Source organism: Anoplopoma fimbria, chromosome 12 (genome assembly GCF_027596085.1).
Source record: "Anoplopoma fimbria isolate UVic2021 breed Golden Eagle Sablefish chromosome 12, Afim_UVic_2022, whole genome shotgun sequence".
Classification (NCBI taxonomy): domain Eukaryota; kingdom Metazoa; phylum Chordata; class Actinopteri; order Perciformes; family Anoplopomatidae; genus Anoplopoma; species Anoplopoma fimbria.
Window position 1 is genome coordinate 11,733,204 of NC_072460.1, and position 24,856 is coordinate 11,758,059.

The 24,856-nt window shown below is 38.5% G+C and overlaps 1 protein-coding gene across 1 annotated transcript; it reads left to right on the forward strand.

Annotated features, from left to right (window-relative positions):
- Window positions 1–16,273: 16,273 nt before the first annotated feature.
- gnat2 (guanine nucleotide binding protein (G protein), alpha transducing activity polypeptide 2) lies at window positions 16,274–22,139 on the forward strand. Its single transcript, XM_054609958.1, has 8 exons — window positions 16,274–16,379; window positions 19,318–19,360; window positions 20,250–20,391; window positions 20,531–20,688; window positions 20,831–20,959; window positions 21,068–21,197; window positions 21,289–21,442; window positions 21,949–22,139. The coding sequence occupies exons 1-8, from the start codon at window positions 16,274–16,276 to the stop codon at window positions 22,137–22,139; spliced, it is 1,053 nt and encodes a 350-aa protein (XP_054465933.1).
- Window positions 22,140–24,856: the final 2,717 nt, after the last annotated feature.

Below are 24,856 nucleotides of genomic sequence, written 5' to 3' on the forward strand. Positions count from 1 at the left end.
CATCATACATATACATAAGAAACAATTTGTGGCTTGAATGAATTATAAAGACAACACATGCTGTGATGCCAAACTGTCCTCCAGTCTCATCAGTCACAAAGTCCATAGAGTCAAGCCACAGATAGATCCTATCCTCCTTTTATAGGAGGGAGCATGTCGGTGTAATGCAATGGCAAGCTAAGATGTTATCTCTGCTGTCGGTTTGGTGCACATCAATTTCTCGTGATACCAGTGGACACTGGTGTGGAGGGCAGAAGACAACCAGCGGCAAAGACATCCATACGGGGCCACAGCAAAGCCGAGCCTAGCCAAGCCTGCTGGGCTCGGAGCTAATCCCCTAATGTCTGCTATATTTGGATCATAGCATCTATGGTTACATAACAGCTCATCCCGCCACAATTTGAGAGTAAACCACTCAGAAATTAAAGTAAGCAATGTTTCAATTGAACATATACCACATAATGTAGTTGTATGAAGCTTTTATTGATCAAGCAGGAAGAGAGCAGCACGAGGACCAAATGCAAGCTGAGTAAAACGGATTGGAGAGTAAAATGACGTGCTGAAGCAAAGAAAATGCAACACATCTTCTTCCAGAGTCACAAACTGAGGTCAAATAGTATCAGCTTACTCTGGGACTTCCACTGCATGTATATTTCAGCAGCAACACAGAGTAAAGAGCCCTAACTCCAGTGTAACTCAAACCGGATGGTGCACTGTAAAAGGTCCTCGGGGATGAGATCACGAGTGGAAAGTCTACAGACCATAGGGGAACGGGAGGTCAGGGGTCAAGAGACTTAGTGTGGAACTTCCTCTACAGAACTGCTTTCACCCCTGGGCCTTTGTCAGAAAACTTGTCATTAATAGGAACAAGAAGAATCCCTGTCCAAGCAAAATAACATTCATGTCTGAATGATTATACTTGAAGTGATTCATTTTCTTTTGCCGCCTCTTCTCTCCTCTCTGTGTTTTCTGCCATCAGGCAGGCCGTGCATCGTCAACAACTGTCTACCTGCTTCCATTGACCGGGAAGATTTGTTAATCAGTCCACAAGAAATGCCAGTGACTCACAGCCTCTGTGGCAAATGTCTCACAGCGAGAACCAATACTTACTCACAGCTCAAATGTTTCAGTGCTTCTGAGAAAGCAGGAATAACAATATAAACAAAGCAGGACTGGAGGTTAATTTTGATATGTTATTAGTAAGATCGGATATCTTTAGAAATATGGAATTGCTACTGCTGTTGCATCACCTCCATTTTTCAGTATCTTACTTTGAATGATACACTTTTTTCCCCTGCAAAACCCCTTTTTTTGATCAAACAAAAGAAGGAAAAAGTCTCAAATGTTCCACGTTATCTAAACGCAAGGAGGTGTTCAGGCAGTTTGCAAACATAAAATTTCCATAAATAATCTACCTTTTGAGTTTAATTCAGGAACTATATAGAAACAAGATTGCAAATCTCACCAGGCAATTGAAGCCAGCTTTCAGTATTTGAGAGTTTTTGACACTTTGTGCTTTAAACCCCAAATACGATCAAAGATGAAAACATGGCCCAATCTTTTAGTGCGAGAATTTCAAAGCTAGCACTTTGGCTTCTACAACTTTAACACATCTATGAAATCAGTAAAAAAAAACATGTCACTTATCGTTCACTCCAGAAAATATGGCAAAAACACTTTTGAACATAACAACAATTAAATCTGGCTGCTCACTATCACATAGGGAGCGTCTATGTTATAGGACAAGCACATGCATAGAAAGGAGAGGGGGGCAGGATTTAACGACGCTCCTCTGCTCCTCTTAAGGATGCCTACTCCTGCATCTCTCAATGGCTCTACATCAAGCAGCTGACGTCTCTCAAGTGTGTAATCAAAATCTTTGGTTTGGTCTCTGCAGATGCATAAACTGAATGTCTGCTCATGGCTGATGTAAGTATTCAAGTAGAAACTTCTTTCATGCAATTTCTTTACTACCGTCAGCCTTTTCACTTCAACCATAAAAAAAAGGAATGCCAGAACAATCCTGAAAACAATCCTCTTGATCAGATCCTACAGCTGCAGGTGTAGTCAGCACAAGGTATCGATCTGATCCGCTTCTTTGTGCACAGTTGCACCTTTACACCATCTCCAAAAGATATGAGAAAGCTAGTTTGTGGGGCAATCAATCGACACACTAAAGCAGACTAAAGACAGCACTGATCAGGGCTTTCACACAAAGCTGTCAAGGGACAAGCAGAGGAGAGTGGTAGTGAGTGTGAAAGAGGGAAAGGAAAAAGGGGGAGGGTTAGTGGGGATGAGAGGAGAGCGTATTTGTGCTTTTGCACAGGACAAGGGTAGCGGAGCGTACCTGTCTCCTCAGAGCCTGCGTTAACCAGCAGCTAGGAGAGGAGAGAGAGAGACAGACAGACAGACGGAGCATGCCGAACAGCAAACGGCCAAGGATGGCGTCTGCTGTCATTTCAGATGGGTTAAACATGATGGGAGGGAAGGATGGAGATAGATAACAAGAAAGAAAGTCTTCAAAGACTCAGTCAAATGACAAAACAATAACACTCAAACATGAACACGCTCTCACAGAGTCAAATAGTCATCTCCTCTATTCCTTTAATCTATCCCTGTCATACATACAAAGAGCTGGTCCAGCAGATCCATGAACTCCCCCTCACATCCCAGTGGGTGACCCCCCCTCTGCTCTGTCTGCCTCCTGGTTCAGGCCAGCTGTCGCTGCACTAGCTGCCTTTGGAGCTGATCCTCCTCATTTAAATGCCTCTGACATGTATCTGGAATGTACCACTGGAGGAAGAGGAGGCAGGGGGAGGAACAACTCACATCACTGGAGGATGTGGGTCCTCCTGCTGTGAGTTTCCCCAACAACACCCCCGCTGTCCTCTACTTCATCCTCTGTGCTGTGTTTTGCTGAGGGGACCATGTGTTCGGATGTTTGTGTCATCTGTGTGAATAAAATGGTGCTGGCTCAGCGGTAAGGTTTGAGATGTCATGGTCTTTTCTTTTTTTTTTCTGACTGAATAGCTGCAGTCTGAGGGAGATGACCGTGTAATAAACAAGACCTTGCCTCGATGCCCTCTCACACGAATTAAATTAAAGGGCCAGCACATTGTCCCCATTATGATTGCTGCAGTAATTTCTGGAACATACTTTCTCATGCTATAAACACAGAACCGTGTGTATGCTGAAACTGATGAAGTAACATATTCATAATTCATTAAACTGATTTGACGTTTTTGAAATCTGTCAGTGTGTGTGCAGGTTTCTCTGCAGTCATATCTCTTCTCTTCTCTATACTTCTACACTGAGTGTAAATTTGCTATGGATAAAAGCTGCATGCTTTAATTTCAATAATATGTAATGAAAAATTGTTTACTTGACTGTACTTTAAATGCTGTTAAGATCTGGATAAAAACACCCAGTCAAGCAGATCAAAACAATGAGATATGTATCCAATATTCCAGCCCATCTTATCTTCTCTTGCTCAATATTGTCTAGAGTTCAACTCAAGCTGTCTTTACTTGCAACTCAAAGCTGAATAAGAAGTCCCAAACCATCTCTTACCCTTACAGAGAATTATTTAAGCACTTTTTTTCTTACACTTTTCTTACAAATGGTAAAACGAGCTACAGTCTATATATTTGTTATTTTTGTCCCAACCCTGTCTGTTGTACTCAGCCCTAAGCCTATTGTTTCATACTAAAGAGGTAAATCTTAAAAAGTGTGTCACAAATATATTTCTTCCTTTTTTAAAACACCAAATAATTTCGGGTACTGTAGTTTCTAGCAAAAGTTACACAAACAGAAGTAAATAGTGAATTTGTTGGGGACTATTTTCAGTGTGCGCTAGTGAGTATTAACAGCAGCCGGACTTTGTATTTGGGATAGAGTCACAATAAGCAACAGTTCCAATGTTTATTTTTATGAAGGAACACGTTACGCAGTGTAACCGGTGTGGTTCTTTGATTTGCCTTTAATAGTTGTTGGACAGCAATGGAGCTCTATGAGAAAGAGGAAGAAGCTCTATCAGGCTTTGGAAATACCAGATCAATTAATTTGATGAGATTTGTTGACAATATGGAAACGATACATAATAGTTCTAAAGCTGTTTTAGAACTCTATATAATATCATACATACAAGCGGATGTCTAAAATCCTCCTTACAGTCAGAACTTCATATGCCCCAAATAAAACACATTTTTCTCCACCTTTTAGACTCATGGATAGCTGCTGATAAACTGGAGTAATCCAGTTTGAAAGCACTGCTGACAAACTGGACAGAAAAAACACTGAGTGCTACAGAGAGTCGCAATCCAACTTCGAGCAAATTACCGCTGTCCCTCTCAAGGTTAAATTATCGTGTTTCTATTCAAGGCACTTAAAGCCAAAATAGCTTTTCACGAGATCTAATCAAATTGATGAGGCCTCAAGAGGAGCACAATAAACAAGATTGCTGTTCATTGATTCTAGTGGTTGAATGCTGCATAACACACAAACCAGCAGGAGCTTGTCATAGTGTTCAAAGAACAAATTTAACTGTAGATGCCGGCAAAGCATGAATCTACCTTAATTTCATTATTAGAGTAAAAGCAAAAGTCCTGTATTCCAAATTATACTGAGATATAAGTATTCACTATGCAGAAATGTCCCTTTCAGCATTATTATTGTGATACAATAATAATGCAAATATCACATGTAAATAATAAGTAAATAAAAATCTGATTACGCAGCTGGTTTAGATTGAATTAGTTTTAACTGCTTATATGGTATTGAGCTATTTTATTTATAGCAATGCATCATACTTATGTTTTATATTAAATGTTAAGGGCTGCAGCTCATAATTATTTTCGTTATCAATCAACTTGATTTTAGGTGATGAATTGAACGATTAATCATTTAATCTGCTGTGAAAAAATGGCTTTAAAAATTTCTTAGAAGACCATTTATAAGAATTGTTTTTTTCTGACCAACAGTCCAAAGGCTAAAAGTATTTTATTGTCACACAAGATAAAAAAAATCAGCAACAATGAGTTGATTATCAAAACAGCTGCCTATGAATTTTATGTCAATTGCCTAATCAATGAATCGACTTATTGTAGCTCCAATAAAAAGTTATCTGAAAAGTAGCTATAAACTATGGCTTTAAGATTAATATACTAAAAGGTTAATATTTTCCTATGAGAATAAATAGAGCCAACAGACAAAACTCTACAATATTTCAACCACTAGATATTTCTTTAATGTCATATCATGTCTATAGCAGCATACACCGTACCTTTCAAACAAGATTCTGGCTCTCCACAGGCCGATGTGTTGCAAAGCGCAGCTGGCTTCAAGTAACTCTACATCTACTTTCACCACACCATTAAGTATGAACAACGATACAATAAGAGGTGGTCCCACCCACAGGGCACAAGTCCAGGAGACCTCTTAGAGGCCAGATGTTGGTTCATAAGAGACACAGACAACTAAACAACAGAATGAAGTGTAGATGTGACTCACTGAAGGTTATCAGATGAAGGTGTGTGTGGGTGGGAGTCCCGGGGCTCAGTCAATCATTATTCGTACAGCTTGCGTTACTGAGGGGAGTGACAAGGCTTAACATTTAACCTACAGGGTCTCTCTACGGTAATTACTGTATTTGTTCATGACACAGACCCTGACATGTGGTGACACAAGACTATGAGAAGGAGTGACACAACCAAAACAGGTGTAAACAAGATGTGGGCAAAGTACAATGTGTTCAAAGGTCCATCATTGTTTTGTATGCTATTGTAGTATTGCTTTCCTCCGAGGGTGGAAAGTAATTCCATACTTTTATCAAACATTGTGCTTTTTACCCCACTTCAGTTTTATGACAGCTATAATCACTTGTTAATTTTCGGATTACAAATTTTATCTGGAAAAACATCTGACCAGTTTATAAAATATGATAGATTGGAACAGGTTTTACTAGCCAACAGAATATGAATCTACAACATTAAAAATGCTGTTTACACATTAACTCATCAGCAATAATAATTTAATGATTATATGATAATATATAACAATGGCAGTAGCCCTTCTGTTGCATAATGAGCACTTTTACTTGTAATACTTTTCACTATATAGTACTTTTGTGCTTTCACTGATGGAGTATTTTTCTACAATTACTTAAGTAAAGTGGCTGTCCTGGATATGGGAGAACCCTTATTTAACAAATAAGTTATTTAATATATATTTTACTTGTATAAACTATTATTCATCGTTTATTTTGTGCTCTTGTGATTAGTTATAATGTCATTGTCTTTGACATTATAAATCCATATGTTTATATATTTGTTTAATACTATAGTGCTATATAATTTAATTTATGATGATTATAATTATATTTTCCAAGAGAGTGTGTTTATGCTTTTGATGAATATTATATTGACTGTTTATGTCACTTACTGTACAAAGCATTTCCTTAGTAAGAAAAAATATTGCTACGTTCTTCTTGTTGCGGATTTAAGTGGTTCAACAAGTGTAAAACAGCACGAGGCACAGAACAGGCTGACTGGTGAGTGGGTTGCGCTCTAATCTCAGAACTACCTTTCTCACAGCCAGAGAAGTGATTCACACACTGCCATTCTCTGCAGAGTTCACTCCACAAACCCTGCAATAATGTCTAAATATGGACAACACCAAACAACACTGTGCCTCAGCTCTTTACACGATAACTGCACAAGAGAGCAAAGGGCTGTCTGATAGACAACAGTAGCTGGTCCATAATCTTTAAAAAAAAAATGGTTAGATGTGAGTGTTTCAAACTGCTTTTATACTGATAAGATGAGCTGCAGCCTTCACGTCTATTCCACTCTGCTGTGCTGATTGATCGGCCGTTAGATTGGATCAAAAGTTAAGGAACTTTATTGATTCACAAGATAAAGCTCCTCCAGAATGCTAACAATCGTTAAGCAGACGAGTGATATTAAAGTGTCTGAAGACCCTTTATAATCCTGTTATGATCGACTGCAGCAGATTCAATAATTGCAATCACTTTATCAAGTTTTCATTAAGCATTTAAAGACAAGACACTGGCAATTCTTCATAGTCCGTCAAAATACAATCAAATGGTAGTGTATCTGCAGCCTGCTTTTTACTGCACATATTACTATTTACATTTAAATCAAACTCCAGAGAAAAATCTGTGTGGTCCTCTATATCTAAAAAAACTGAAAAATAAATCTGTCTGTCAGTTAAAAAAAGCCAATACTGCCTTTCATCATTTCAGTGAATATTTATTCCACCAGAGCAATTTCTGTAATAGCCATTGTCAGCTACGAGCTATAAATTAGGGTAATCACAGAGAGCACCCTGACTGGAAGGGTTGGTGAATCACTTAGACCTCCAACTGTTGTATTTATTGTCAGGGCTACAAATCAATCTCTGACCACCTTGACAGTCATCATAATGTCACAGCATGTCACCGTCTGTCATACATGTGGTAACGTGACATGGGTGATTTTTAAAGATACAGCATGTTTTAAGGCAACGCTTGTATGTTGTTACGTAAAACGTACACCAGTGTTGATTGGATTAGGAGACGACACAGAATGAACAGAGGGAGGGTTATGGCTGGCAATTCGTCATAGGGTCATTCTACACTCTTTGCAGTTTGGATGAAAGGCTGACCAGCGTGTGCATACATCAGGCTGGAGGCTAATCCTCTCATTCAGTGGAGGATCAAGTCCTGAGGTACCAACCTACATATCCTATCTAGGCCACAAACTGCCTTCAGGCTACATGAAAAACACTGTCATCACATTTATCTAAGCAACACATTAATTATAACAAAATATTTTCAGGTACATTTTCTCACCTTGCAACATGTTGTGAAAGGGCGTCACAAGCCAAAAGGGTCACCAACACATGAAGGATCATGTGATCATTACAGTTAAAACATGAAAACTGACCAAATGAGTTTTCCCCTCACAACAACGAGTTATGTAACATTTCAGCGAGGTTAAAATGGTTTCATACAGCACTGGCTGATCCCACGGTAAATTAACCTGTGGCTGATGCTAGAGAATGCGTGTATACATGTTGTGTCCCGTATAAAAATAAGAAAGAGAATAAGGGATGAAAAAAAAGCGGTAAGCCTGCTCACTGACATGAAACTGCAGCGTAGGTATGCAGAATTCCTCCACAGAGAGGATCCTCAGCTAAACCTCCTCAATCAACAGGTTTGCATTTCCCCAAACTACTCGCAGAGAAAAAGTATTGCACAGTGTGTCTTCCTCTGTTGAATGCTTTTCTTCTTTGATAAATCATCATAAATCAGAGCATAATGGTTTAGTAGTCAGAAATCACATGATAATGCACAGTGTAGAGCCACAGTACCTCAGGCTCATTTCATGTAAGATACATCCTCCATCCACATGCAACCTCGACTCACCTGTGCTGGCTGCATACTGCAGGCTTCCCCGCTTCTTGAAGGGGGAGAGGGACTTGTTTTTAGCCCCGGTGGCGGTCCCTGGGGGCAGGTTGGAGGACATGATCCCAGGTTGTGTGGTTCAGCTTGGCGGTGATGGGAAAAGGAGAGCTGAGTGAATCAGAGCTGCAGAGGACGGAGCAAGGAGGAGAAAAGAGAGGAGAGGGAGGAGATGTAGCACAGATGCTGGGAGCTTGAGGGGGTTTGACTGCAGTCAGCAGTGTGTGTATTTAGAAGTGTGTATGTGTGTGTTTTTATGTGTGCTGCGTGCCTGTGAGCAGGGTTTTCCAGACTGGTTAGTCCAGCAGAGCATCCCTCTGCAGCGACACAGGCCCCGCCCCCTCCGAAAGGCTCTCTCGTGCCTGAGCTGCAGCGCTGATGGAGGCTGAGGGGCTGGATGGAGGGGCTGGGCTTCCCCCTGCCACGCATAAAACCACACACACACACACACACACACACACACACACACACACAACACACACACACACACACACACACACACACACACACACACACACACACACACACAGGGTACAAAACACACACGGCAGCCTGCAGTTCTGCTGTTGCCATGACAACCAAAATCCTGAGCAAATCATTGGGGAGAAAAGTTGTGTTTTCAGATAAATGGATAGTCAAATTAAACGCTACAAAGAAATGTGACAAATTGTTTTAGGTGCAATAGACTTCTCCTATTTAATAAAACTAATAATAATCATGATAATAATCCTACCCTGTCCATGGTGAAGCCTTAAGTGAAAAAAGAAATGTTAGGCTTCAAAAACACTGGAACTAAAAACATTCATGTTACATTTGTAGCTATCCTGACTGGCTTTATGGCAATGTCTGTCTGTCTTTCCACCACTTTGGCCTTAAAATCATTATGCATTGTCATATCATTTTATAGTCGTTCATCCACTGACTTTGGTAATACTCCGACTTTTTATCTGGCTTCAACATCAGGTCAAAACGTGCTTAATACATTTTTTTTTTTTAACAAGAGTTGATGTTAGCATTTAACTCAAAATATAAGTACAGCCTAACAGAGCCGCTAGCTTATGGTGTCATTTGTAAAGCATGAAAATAAGGGCTGAAAGGAAAAGCTAGAATCCGGCTCACTAACATGAAACTGCAGGCTATGATTGCCAAAAGTTTCTTAAGTGATAAAGAAAACATAAACAGAAGAAGAAGATATTCACAGGGAGCAGCTGACACAATTTCAATAGATTTGATGAATAACTTCCTTACAAACATCATCATTTCTATCATCATGTGTAAGTGGAGAATTATTAAGGGACAAAATCTAAATGAATGAAACACTAAACTTACGCTTTTTTAACATGCAATCCCCTTTGTCACTTGATGATTTTCTAGTTTCATTATGACGCACTTTTGTTATATTTTTATATAAAGAAGAATAAATGGAGAGATAATTGTAAGATTTTAAATCATTATAATGACGCCAAAACAAATCTTTAGGTAAACAACTGGAAAAATTTGCTGCACTATTAAAGGACTGAAGTATTGTCAGGAATAATAAACATGACGTCAACGCAGGATGAGTAGAAGTCCTTTTATATTCCCGAGAGACTAGAAATGCAGATGAGAGCAAAAATCTGCCTAACATCCATCTTTCCTCTCTACAGGGTTTATGGGTTTTACATCACAATGCCTTTGTGAATACAGACCAGGAGGAGCTCACTGAAAAATATGACAGGATGATGGAAACCCCCAGCTATTCAGTCCTGATATAATCACCTGAAACACCCAGATATCAGAGTCATCTCCTTGCTTAAAAACACAGAAATATAAGTGCAAAACAATGACCTTGTACAATCCTTCACATTTAAAAATAAGTGTGTGCACTGTGGATCGAGCGCCCTCTAGTGGTATTTATAGGGGCAGTAGTTAAACAGGCGTACATCATTTCACTGCAGTCTGTGAATGTGAGTGAGAGTGCTGCCCAGTGATATCACTAAAATGGTAAGATGTGTTAAAATCGCCAAACACTAATCTCAATTGAAATTAGGGACTTTGAAAGGGCACATAGTATATAACCTCAGAATTATACTTTGTTCCAGGAATAATTAAGCATTTTTTTTTTTTAAAGCAGGTCATGAGTGTCAGCGTAATAGTCATGACACTCAGCACAAAGGCTTCCTTATGTAGGTCAATGTTCGGTTCTAACCCAAAATTTAAACATGATGTCTTATTGAATACAAGTCCACTACATATGGAGCTGAATTTAACCAGAAGTACTTATATATATATCATTACTAAAGCTAATGCATCATTAACAATAACTAATGTCTATCCATGTGTTCTTCATTTATGATGAGTTCTTAAGGATAAGTGATTATAAAAACAACTTGAGCTGTGTTATAGGAATGGAACCTTTTTTGTTGCAGATTTAAGTTGTTGATCTCGGGACAGAAGACAAAGTTTCAATGTAAAAATGTTTATCCAGCTAAAAGCATGACTCTAAATCTTGTTTATTTCAAAAAATATATTGAAAAATCATTTCAGTATTTTTGTACCAGACATATCCAATTCTGGATGGAAACATGAGATTTTAAACCCATGATCTGCTTCTTATTAAGAAAGCGGAAAATGACATATCTCCCTGCTTGTTTTGGACAACACAATGAAAATATAAACACTTTTGTCAAACATTTAGTTTTAATAGTAATAGAAAGTAACACTAATCTAGATAAATAGTAATAGTTCAATTCCAGCTTGGTTCGAACTATACAAATTGAGCAAGGACACATATATTTTCAGCTGCCATCTTTGTTTGGATTAGAAAACACAGTCACAATTTAGGAAACTGGCTTTTTATTGTGCCGCTGAGAGATTATTTTGTATCAAGATGCTGACATTTTTTTTTAAGATTCTGGAAATACCTTCACACTTGTTGTTAGACGACCTTGTGGGTTATTCAAAGATTGCCAGGTATTTATCTTTCTGAAAATCAGATGCTTATCAATGACTGGGGCTATATGGAAGCTCTGTCACATCACCAGCTGATCAAATGAGACAAGATGTCTAACAAAAAGGCCAAAATTGTTCCAATATAGTGACACGGGGATGTTCCAGACTACTGTTTGTAAAAATGAAGATCAAGGTCAGTTTTGACCTATTTAATCTGACTTCTTTTCACTAGTTTCCTCTGAAGTTAATCTGTCTATGGTTAATCCCCCCTCAGGAAAATAAACGTTGACCTTGGACACACAGCTTCCTCCTATGGCAAAGACACATCTATACATGCAGCCATTGACGAAAGCATTAGGAGAGAATTTGGATTATGTTCTATTTACTGTGTATCCCAGCATGCACTGCACAAACAGCAGGAAACACTCTGCATAATATCTGTGTTTTGCACAAGGCTGAAACTTCTTCAAAATTTTGATTTTCTTTTTTTATTCTACAGCTTTTATCATTAAACTTTTTTCATTTTCTCATCTTCATTCTTGTTCTCATGTTTAGATTTATTCAATCAGAAATACTGACAAAATTCAACGAAACTAAATCTGCAATAAAAAACATCTAATGATGCATAAGTCATAACTAAAAAGGAAATCAAAGAAAAATACTTTAAATGCTCAAAATTTCTTTTTTCTGCATATTTGCAATTTCCCACTGTCTCTTATCATTTGAATTATGACCCCTGATTTTAGCTAGGAAATACATACGTAGATCTCAAAAATTAATTTACAAGTATATATGCCACAGTGTCTGCACTTTTACTGTTTGAAAATGAAGCGGGTTGATACATTTATGTTCATGCATATACATATATGTAAGACTCACATAAAATCTTACAAAAAAATAACTATAATTATTAGAAGAATTATAATTCTGTAGAGGTAATGGTTGCTTTAAGATGGATTTTCAAGATGTTTTGTGTAAGAGGATTAACAGCGAGTATCACAACATCTTGCTATAGTATGAGGTCTCGAAGCTTCCCCTATGAGTCATCAAAAGGGAGTACGCTCATTAACTTTTTCAGACTTGTAGAAAAGCTTGTAGAGTAAAACCCCATGAGCTCAGATTTCCTGTAATGGAGTCTGCTGAGGAATTACAAAGTAACATCACCACACGTCACACTGAGGAAAGTAAAGAGGATCCATCTGTATGTATCAAACACAAGTTAACTTTAGTGTTAGTTGGATACTGACAGGGGAATGATTAGATTTTTTGACAGCGATCGATAATCTTTGATTATTTATCTGCTTATTTATCAGCCTATGTTTCTCCTAAGAGGCTCTACATTTCCACCTTAGTGAAGCCCCAAATTTAAGCAGGAGAAGCAGCTCTTTATTGTGTATTTATAGCTGTATTTTGAGGTGTTTGAAGATGCATTAACTGGTAAATGCTCACTGAGATCATGAGTGTTGGTGCTTTACTAATGATGTGGATGAAGCATCAGTGAGCCTCCAGCTGGACCTACTTTGAAAAATAAATGTAGGATCCTTATTCTTTCTTTCTGTACCGCAATGTGTAGTAGTATGTTGAAAAAAACTTAAAGGCTTACATGTTCAGTTTCCCTGCACCCTCCACCCAAAAAGACGATGTTTTAAGCCCCTGCCTCTCCGGTTGATCTGTGGCTCTGTATGTAATCTCGTCAACAGATCAGAGACATAGGGACTGAGCACAAAGTGGGGCTACGCCATCCACCCCCTAATGAGATTGGCCACCGTCACTAGATGTGCTACTGCGATTAGCCTGCTTGGAAGCGTTCAGGGATTTAGACCCGAAACACCCTGCCCCAGGCAATTAGCACAATATGCTTAGGCAGAGTGACCTGAGTTTAATGCTCAATATCTCAGCACAGAACTGGACTCAGACATGGTGAAAGTGAGGCAGTATGAAAAGGAAAGTGGGATTGTTTTTTTTGATGCATTGATTGTACAATTTCTGCATCTAAAAAGTAACGTTAATGATTAGAGTTGTTTTCTTTTATGTTTGTGCGGCTGTTAAACTTTGACAACAAATTCTGGAGTAAAATGATAAACAAGTATATTAACACCTGTAAGGTTGAATTTACTTAAAACAGGAAACAAATAAGTTATTTTAAAGGCACTTTGAAACTTCATGGAGTCATTGTTTCTGTTTTCACCTTCATTCATATGACACACTTTTCTTCTTCAGAGATTCCAGTCTGTCAATCCTTTAGCTGCCCACTGAGCCTATTTGACCCTGACGTCAGTGAACTGGCACTTGGACTGTCTGATCCAACATCTTTTAAACCTGCTCCTACTACATTTAAGGTACAGAGAAAGTTAGAAACACCTGAGAACAATATGTGCAACATGTACAATTTTTTTCCCGGTTAGTTCATTAGATTTCACTTTATAAACTAGAATTACCGCCTTGTGGTTAAATTGCTCTGGCAACCAGTCAAGTTGCAATTTGCATTCACGTCAGTGCAAAATGTCTTCATTTTATCCTATTAGACATTTGTGTGAAATTGTCATAAGCATTGCATTTGAAATCTTCAGATATGGCTTAAAACATTCTTTGTGAAGTCACAGTGACTTTTGAACACCAAATTCTAAATCAGTCCAACCTTGAGTCCAGGTGGACGTTTGTGCCAAATTTGAAAAAAAATAAATGTTAAAGGTGTTCCTGATATATACATTGTGTTCACAAACACACACTTATTGTTTTTGCTTTAATTTCATACTGCAGCTGCCCTTACAAAGTAAGTACTGTTGCATGCAGTAGGCATTCAGTTGGGACATACTACCTCGTCATAACAGTGCAGCTTCAACTATGACCTTCTTGCCCATAAATCCGCAGTGTGGAGGTTAGTGGGTCAGAATGGCCAGAAACTCTTGCTGCTTACATACTGCTAAATGAAACCAGATGCAGTAGGACAACTTGGTATTTTTGGCATGCTGCATCTTAAATACTATGTATTGGGAAATACTTCATCTTTTTCTGGCATACTAAATAGTATGGTAGTATGGGTATTGGATTGCACAGATTTATGATAATTGGTCGGATGGACAGACAAACCAAAAACATAATGCCTTCGGCCACGGTTGTTGACGGTGCGGAGGTAAAAAAAAGCTTTATGGGGTGACGTAGAGGACTGTGGAGTCAAACAGCTGTAGCTTGATTAAAAGACACCTACTGCGGATGTTGAACACAAAAAACATGTCTGTGATCGCTGCTTCATTTTAGCCATAATCACCACGACACATTAAAAACAGAATCTTAGATTTATTAGAAGATTAGTAGACAAAGAAAACAATTAAACTAATCAATGAATAGCATACATGCTTTAGTCATAAAACATAGCTTTTTGTATTTTTTATATTCTCCAAATGTTGAAGCCATACACTTATCGCAGTATATATAAAATCACATGTTCCTAATTAATATGCCAGTTTATGCAACAGCATGTTGAAGAATATCTACACACAGACAAGAATTTACTGTAGATGTTTTTTGTTTGCTACAAATGTTTCAGCAACCAGCAATGATTTATGCTTTGATTACAACTCTTAAATGCAATGTAAAAAGTATGTAAAGTAGAAGATAAATTAAAACGCGTCACTAAAAAGTGTGGGACATTTAAGGTAATAAATAAACCAAACAACATTTTGTGAACACCCTGCTGGATTCTAATATGCTTTTTTGGAAATAATATACATCAGCAATAGAGTTTCTTTATGTAAATCCTCTAACACGCAGGGCGGTAACAGTCCTAAAGACAAGGCCCACTGACCTCCACCTATCAGTGCCACAGGGCTGACCTGCTTAAAGATCAGCTGCTCCAATTCTGCAACAACAAGCTTAATGCACGTAACATTCAACCTACTGTCATGAAACCGTCTGCTCTGGCTGAGAAAAATACATTCATATTTTTTAGATAGTTTAAGTTATGTTGGATGTAACTTGGGAAACTTATTTAGGTCATGTTATTCCTGAGACCCCACTAACCAGCACACAGCAGTGTCAGCTGCTTTATTTAGCAGGCACCACACCACCTGGGATTTAAACGTCTTAGCTGTAAGACGTTTAGGAGAGGTTAATGCCTCCCTGCTTTGTCCATGTGACTGACACTGAAGTCAAGAGTCCGACAGGAAATACAGCATGGATCAAATGTATGAACTCTGACTGCAAACCACACAATAATGTAAATGGACGTCTTGATCCCAGTCAGACCTTTGTAGGTCTAAATGTTTGAACATGGTTAGCCAAAGAAATATCTATATATGAGGTTCTATGATGACAAGAAATACAGTTTATACTTTTTCTTAGTGTGTATATACCGTAGCTGTAGAAACAGTTATATATAGAGCTATATAGTGTACTTTCTTCCTTCGTATATATATATACACGCAAACACACAACACAAATTTTGTATTTATGTATAAGGACAAATCAAATCAATAACTGATTAGATCAATGACTCTTACTGAGCCCAAGTATTCGAGAATGTTTATTTTCTCCTTTTCTTTACATCATTCACTATTGCCCTTATTACGATAATTGGATTGGCTGACCAATCAGGAAGAGGCACCTTCTAAGTCAGGGGTTTAAGCAGAAGGAATTAAAGGGAGGATCTCTGCTGGACAGAGCTCCTGAATTGATTTGAACCTTGGGAGAGTCTCTCTGATCACCTAATCGAAAGAGGCCAACAAAGCCAGGAAGCTCAAGCACCTCCCTCCCAATCCCTATCCGCTCGGAAATCGCATTTCAGCACGATTAGTGTTGCGACCAGATTTTCTGCTCTCCTGCTCACAGACAACCGTCAAAATTTCCTACCTTGAGGATCTTGAGTTTGAGGAGGAAGAAAGCATGGGTGCGGGAGCAAGCGCCGAGGACAAAAAGTCCAAGGAGTTGGAGAAACAACTCCAAGAAGATGCTGATAAGGACTCCAAAACAGTCAAGCTTTTACTGCTTGGTAAGTGAACTTATTAATAGTCTTGTTGCAAGTTTTCCTTCTTGTCCCAGGCTGGAGGTGATGCGAAGGGCTCAGACTGAAAGGGGGTTCACTTTAAAAGATTCAGTACTAAACTAATTCTAATTTTTAATGTTTCTTCTCTGTTTGAAGAAAACGTTCTGTCCTCAAAGTAGAATGGGGGTCTAGTAGTCAGCCAACAATCAACAAGTGTAACTGATAAATAAGACAATGCACAGGTATTAACAATGACTAAGTTGTGGGAAGATATTTTAGTGAACTTCCATAGAACCCTGAGAGGAAAACGATTGGATCTAAGTTTCACGATGAGAGTTACTTTATGTGACAGATTCTTCAATTCATAGTAATGTATTCATAAGTTAATGATAATTCACTTTTATTGGCTCATTTGCTGCATATTCTTCCAATCTTGGATATGAGCCATCTGAGGTGCCTTAAACTTCTCTGACACAGCTGTTCACTAATTAGTTGGATGTAAGATATGGTATGCTCAGAGGATTTGTTTCTGGATTAAACTCTACATTAGTTTATTAAAAAGAGGGGAGGACTGTTTGAGCAAACTAAGAGGGAATTAGCAAGAGTAAAGTAGAGGCAGATACGAGAGATAAGTTTGCAGGTTGAGCAGTTAACACAACGATCTGAAATTAAACTCAATACAGCACTTTGTAAAAAGTTTTGAGACCAGAGTTGAAAGTATACTAAAAACTAAAAATAAGTAATAGACTTTCACATTAACTACTGCTATTATTCTTATACTTATAATATAAATACTGCAGAGACTTGAGAGCTTGTTCAGCTGTTTTTCAGTTGTGTTTTTACCATAAAAGTGAGATGCTTTAAAGAATTTGCAGAACTTCAATTTTTGTTGTTTTAAAAAAAATACTCGAAATACTAGAAAGACTATTAGGACTTTGGTGCTTAAAACAATCCTAGCCTTTGGTCTAAATGAATCACAGGCCAGCTGTGATATGTCAATCCGATTAGCTAACTGGTTTAGTGCAGATCAACTTGGTGAAGTCTCTGATGATCCCTCAACTTGCACAGTATAAAATGTGTTTCATTGCCACGGACGTTAGAATTATTGAAAATCTAGGGTCAACAAACATGATTAAACAGAATAGTTGTAGAAATAAATAGATTTATTACTATTTTCACAACATTGTATTACCTTCATCAAGATTATATAACAAAGAAACCTAAATGTAGTTAGTTACTTTGAACTTCCAATAGTGTTACACTGCAAGTCTGCCCCTTTGAGTCTCTATGAAATCAGAGGAATTAGCTTTTCAAGAACAGGACAAATGCTACAGCTTGGATACTATAACTGAAAAAAATATATATATATATGAACCCTTTCACTTAGTTAATTAACTAAAGCCCATATGTAATGTCACTGCAAAGCCTAAAGGCACATTTCCTAATGAACACAAGGTGAAAGAATGACTCTCAGAGAGGATAAAGGCGCTCTTAATTAAATCATCACAGCTGATGAAAACCAGTCTTATACCGTCACAGTGTCACCTTTAATACCTGATCACAAGATCAGGTAGTAAATGACTGCTAGTGGGGTAAACCCAATAGTTTATTCCTGAGAAGGTTGGATGAGGCCACACAAGTGTCTTTAAATGCTAATGCTGAAAGTGTGAGGATCGAGCTCAATGTGGCTCCAGTGAGAGCAGAGAGACAGTTTAGGTTGCTTTGTGATATGAGATATCTTACAGAGCAACTGATCCGCCTGCTATCTTTAGCTGGCACATCCAACTGTGACTTGAATTGTACATAACAGCACAGTTTGCATTATGCATCAATGTACAATGTATGCTCAAGGTACATTTCACTACATGTTTCTTGTCCTGTCTGGATTGCCTCATTCACTTTCAGTGTGAATTTGCTTAAATTTAGAGATGTCTGCCGACACACTGGAGCTCAGTGGCATGTTACAGATTGAGGTGCTCAATTTACAAAAACCTTCTGATAATCCAGCATGAATTGCTTGGGGAAGACCAATTTAGACTACATTATAGCTTAGCAAGACAAAAAAGGCAAGAGCTTTGTTGTTGTGCTGCGAGGAGATTAGGTTCTTCTTGTCAGCGGAGCCTTTAGCCAGTTTAGTGTCCTCTTTTAAACCATCACAAGGCATCATGTGAAACTGGGAGCCAGAACACTTCAGACAACTCCATGATCACCATAATTTCACAGAGCAGCTGAAACAATCAGCAATGAATGCAAACATAAAAAATATGTCCACGGACAACACTGTCTTGTCTTGCTTTTATCACCTAAAACTGCTTTTTTCTCAACTGTAGCTGATTTTGTCTGTTACATGAGCCACAAATATATTTGCCTGTTTGCTCTGCCTAACGTGCATGTAATAGAGCATCTGTCTGTGTCTGTTTTATATGAATGTGTGAATTTTGCACTAATATTTTATACTCATTTACATTTTGCTCAGACAAGCGAAACTGTTTTTAAAGCAAACTCAGGCAGATGTAAAGGTCTACTTTTGATGAATGATCTAATGCTGACACACATCTATTTGCATGGAGATAGACAGGGGAACTTTATTACAAAAACAGTGGTTTGTGGAAACACTTCAAAATGGATTTTCTTGAAGAGCATTGTCATGATTTTTTATAAAGATAAATGTTACTTATGGGTTTCTCTAGTATAACTGTCATTGAGTTTTGCTCCCATGTGATGAAGGCAGATATCTGCAAACTAACCAAACAGATATATAGCACTTTTGGTGAAAGTCTCAGCATTTTTGTCTATTCTGGCCAGACTGCTTCCTTAAATTGACTGCATCATCAAAGCACATTCATAGCTGTTTATGGCTTACGGTGTGCTTCGACTCAATGGCATGTCAACGATAAACACAGCAGTTATGTGTGTTGTTGCTAATCTTTTTATTCTCTTACAGGTGCTGGTGAGTCAGGAAAAAGCACCATTGTGAAACAAATGAAGTAAGTATTAAAATAAGTGTAATAATAATAATAAACTCTACATTAGTTTATTAAAAAGAGGGGAGGACTGTTTGAGCAAACTAAGAGGGAATTAGCAAGAGTAAAGTAGAGGCAGATACGAGAGATAAGTTTGCAGGTTGAGCAGTTAACACAACGATCTGAAATTAAACTCAATACAGCACTTTGTAAAAAATTTAGAGACCAGAGTTGAAAGTATACTAAAAACTAAAAATAAGTAATAGACTTTCACATTAACTACTGCTATTATTCTTATACTTATAATATAAATACTGCAGAGACTTGAGAGCAGAGTGCTTTAAAGAATTTGCAGAATTTCAATTTTTGTTGTTTTAAAAAAAATACTCAACAAATACATTCAATTTTAAAAAATAGAAGCAAAATGTACTTCGATTTTTTCCCCTGCGTCTAGAAATCAAGAAAGACTATTAGGACATTGGTGCTATACAAATTGTTTTCAATCTCATAGGTCAGGCATACAACTAGCAGGCCAAAGCTCCCTAATCTCTGACCATTTTACTTGCTGTAAAGCCTTTTAGCAAAAGGTCAATAGGGCAAACATCCGCTTACTCTGATTTGTCAGCACTTGTTTTGTGCTGTTAGTCTCGCTGTGTTCAAGCTGAGTGAGGTCAGAAATATACCACACGGTGGTGCTGCGAGTACCAGCTCCAGTGGATGTCCAGTATGTTCTATATTGCAGGACTTTTTACGTGTGGTAATCAAAACCAATCATATACTTTCCACAAATGTCTCTTTATATAACATTTGTTTATATATTAGGGATATATAAATGACCAATCAGCTCAGCCTAGCAGAGGACTAATGTTGCAAATGTTTTCCTATGCTACTAAACACTTTCATCTGTGTACAGGATTCTGCATCAAGGTGGTTACACAAAAGAGGAACAATTGGAGTTCAGAGCAGTCATCTATGGCAACATCCTGCAGTCTGCTCTGGCTATCATCAGAGGCATGGAGATTCTGGCCATTGATTTTGGCTCATCCTCTGCACAGGTCTCATATGACACTTTTAAGATGTACACCTGATTCACTTGCAGAATTATTCATTTTCACTGACATCAAATCGTACTATGAAATAGTTAAAGTACTGTGCCAGAGCTGATGGATCTTTCTGTGTGCATTTAAACCACAGGAGAATGCACAGAAGCTGCAGAACTTGTCAGACTCCATTGAAGAAGGCACAATGCCTGCTGAGCTGTCTGATGTCATCATGAAGCTGTGGAAAGACACTGGTGTGCAGGCCGGCTTCGACCGAGCTGCTGAGTACCAACTGAACGACTCTGCTGGCTAGTGAGTTCATGTCTGCTACTTTGATTAATACAGTAGAGGTGCTACATGTAAAACTAAAGAGGCAGCTGGTTTAATGTTTATAGACAAAGGTGATTTTGTATCTGAGGCCTGACTGATGTTCGGTGTGTTCTGCCATCATCAGCTACCTCAATGAAATGGACCGAATCTGTAAGCCAGAATACCTCCCCACTGAGCAGGACGTGCTGCGATCTCGCGTCAAAACAACTGGTATCATTGAAGAACAGTTCTCCTGCAAAGAGTTATACTTCAGGTGAGTCACAACAGGGCCCTAAACAAAAATGTCTGTGACACCAGCGAAAACTGACAGCACTGAGATATCCGGGACTGACTTTGTTGTGACTTTCTGTGTGGTGAACAGGATGTTCGATGTGGGTGGCCAGAGGTCAGAGAGAAAGAAGTGGATCCATTGCTTCGAGGGTGTGACCTGCATCATCTTTTGCGGAGCCCTCAGTGCATACGACATGGTGCTGGTAGAGGACGATGAAGTGGTGAGTTGAGACTCCGTCGCCTGGTCGTACAGCATGAGACGACAGACATGTCAGCGACTAAACTTAACCTGGTCTTCTCTGATCTTTTCAGAATCGCATGCACGAGTCCCTCCATCTATTCAACAGTATCTGCAACCACAGATTCTTTGCACTGACCTCCATCGTGCTTTTCCTCAACAAGAAGGATCTCTTTGAAGAGAAGATCAAGAAAGTCCATCTGAGTATCTGCTTCCCAGACTACGATGGTAAGACAGACCGACAGCCTGATGCTGCTTTAGTGGTTCGTTAGCTATACCTGCTGCAAACGTTGCTATGACAGGACAAAGTTTGTTGTAGCAGTGACAATATCAGGCTAGATGAACAAGAAAATGTTGGGACTCAATCTGTCAGGCATGCCGTTAGAGTGGAACAGTCTGCTGCCAACAAGTCATCCCTCAGCTTTGATTGAGACTGACACAGGAGAATGTGTGATAAGCAAACTAATCGGTAAAAATGATAAAGGAAGACTAAATTGAACAAGTGAGGAATCTTGAGATTATAACTGCAGACAGCGAGAGGCTCAGTGTTGCTCCCTCACTTTTATGTGATGCAAGAAATTACAGTATATCAAACTAGTGTCATGTCAGCTGACCGACACAGAGATGCAGTGTGCTTAAATTAAGGATAAGGGTACTTTTTTTTCTTTTTAACAACAAAACTCAGAAACTCTCAGAAACCAACTCCCATGTTCTCACCCTTCATCTCTCTTTAGGCTCCAACTCGTACGACGACGCCAGCGGCTACATCAAGACGCAGTTCTTGGAACTGAACATGAAGAAGGGTGTGAAAGAAATCTACTGCCACTTGACCTGTGCCACAGACACAAGGAACGTTGAGATTGTGTTCAACGCTGTGACAGACATCATCATCAAAGAAAACCTTAAAAGTTGCGGTCTCTTCTAAGCAGCTCCAGAGTGAAAAGAGGTGCGCGGTGACCACATCACATCCCTCCCAGGGACTTAGATGATACACAGTAATAGGGTCCAGATGAGGCAGAACCCCGATGATTCAATTTAACTCTAGTACAGCGAATCATATCAGGCAATCCTGTGTTGCCAAGCAACAACTTCTTACCATACCATGAACCAACACAAACCACACAATTTAGCAACTTTGCAACCTAATTATACAGCTGTGAATGGAGCAAAATACATACTGTATCTTCAAAAAGACAGAAGCAACAGATTTTACAAATGATTAAGGTGATTTCAACATGTGTGAGATTCATTTTTTGTTTTTTCTCTTCTTTGCAGAACTTCCTTTCCTACCTTAACCCCTCACGTATTGGCATTAACTGAGAAGTGTATCGTTGGAGCACAGAAGATCACGTTTGTTGTGTTCACGCCATCGCTTCCTTGCCAGGTCCCGGTCCTTGACTGCTCCTAGCACATCATCTCCAATATTACATCCCTGTAACACATCGACGTCCAAACTGGGTTGAAACAACCATCAAGTCACCATATTGTTGTTGTGGACAGCTTTACTACAAGGTTTTCTAAAGTACAGTATTTGGCTCACACCAGACGCTGCTGGTTTGAAGGTATGAAGATGAAATAGTTGCTAATTCGATCCTCTTTGCTTCCTTTCGACTAACGCTACTGTGTTGTGAGTTGTATTTATCGTTTAAACCAATCTCTGTAAAAAATAAGTACAATTATAAAATCGGGGGGAAATATTAATATTTTGAATAGCAACACTCCAACCTTGTTTTTGTTTTTGAGTACAGTAGTCTCTGTGGTCTTGATATTTAAACTGTAAAAAGTTGCTGAGCAAATATCTCAGATATTCCCAATGCTTGCAGTATATCCAGATGACAAACCAAATTGTACATGTATCTAATCTAAATAGTGTTAATGTGTTCAATTCATATAACAAGTTAATGTGATGAATAAATTTCAGAAGGTCAAACACGGTAGAGAAACTTTGTACATAAGAGTAGGTTATTCAATATATTTTGAAAGATAAATCTATATGAGAGAGTGAAACACTAGAGCGATGAAGCTTTATTATGAAAAGGGAATGAAAATCTACTGAGTTTGTCCTTTCTTATGAAATGTAGAGGCATGAAATAAAGATGCATTAACATCACTCCTGTCTCTGTTTCTTTGCTGCTGAATCAGTCACTCAATAATGTTTATGGAATAAGAGAAACAGAGCTCTGAACACTGAAGGAAAGCCTCAAGTAACAATGCCGCTGTTGTACAAGTTCCCTGTTCTAGTCAGACGGGAAATGGCAGCGAATAGAAGTTAATTAACAATAAACCTATTGAGAGAGAAAGACAAATTAAAGCAGGAATTAATCTGCACATTGAGATTCACTGGAAGATTGTGCAGGGACAGATTCATAAAATTTCACAGCAAGCAGGGACAAAACTGAGAGTGTAATCAGTGTGTGGAGCTGATAAGATGAACTTTTTTTGCTCCCGGATTTAATGTTGCATATTCTCAGTTTTGGTATTTTAATTCAAACTCCAGGGTGAAGTACTGCAAAATCCGTTAGATCTGTCTAGCTTCTTCCCAGTGTGGTTCATTAGTATTTCCATCTGTCCATCAAGATTTTAACTGTGAAAAGATGCAGTATCACCCTTAGAGGAAGACATGGACATGTACTGCTGAGGCCTTTTAGCCAGAAATTAAATTTAGAAACTCAAGCAACCATTAAAACAAATAGAAAAATAAAGAATATTAGCAGACTTTTTCTCTAAGTGTCAACAAACCCCATGAAAATCAAAAAACAATGATAAATTTATCCAACGATTATTCCTCTGAGCCATAAAAAACTCCAATATTGTCTGAAAACTATTGCTCCCAAAAATATGCTTCTGGAGTTTATCTTGATACAATCTCACAGACATTGTCCTGCAGCCATATATAGCACACCAAACATGTATGAATCCGCAGCAGAGAACAGTCTCCCAACCATTTTTTACTCCTGTTTTTAAGTAACATTTGCTCACAACTACAGTGGTAGTTTAAGGAAACTTCTTAGCCCTTAAAAAAATAAATAAAATAACTATACATGTGTGACTTGTTTTAAAAGAGTAACGTCTTCGGTAGGAACGAATAGGCTTGGGACTGAGTGCTACAGACAGGGTTGGGAAGTCAGGAAGTCTTGAGAGAAGGACTAACACACTGTTTTAGTCTTATTATGGGATACATAGAATATCAACAGCCTCATCTTTTAAACTGAACCTTACACAAATTGAGGTTATGGGGCTCAAAAAGTATGTTGCACTAAAGAATCTATCCCTTCTTGTCTCCTTTTAACTTGAATATTGAAAGCAGTTTAAATATATGTTGTGATAACTCATGTTCAGAAATACAGTACATTGCCATGGAGTGTTATACTAGAGAGACAACATAAAAGGTAGGACAATGAGGACGTATTAGAGAGCTGCATTGTGTGCAGTCGCTGGAACAAACTGAGCCCTCAGCTCAAGCATACAGATGTGTCTAAAGTCTAAATATAGTATTTTCAATTTGCATGACCTCCTTCCCTGCATGGTTTAGGGGATACTAGACCTTTATAATTCTGGACCAGAGGAGAACATCTGATTGGTGTTGCCTGTGGTAAGATTTTGGTTTAGTCTTTAAAATAAAGAAAGGAATACAACTTTGTG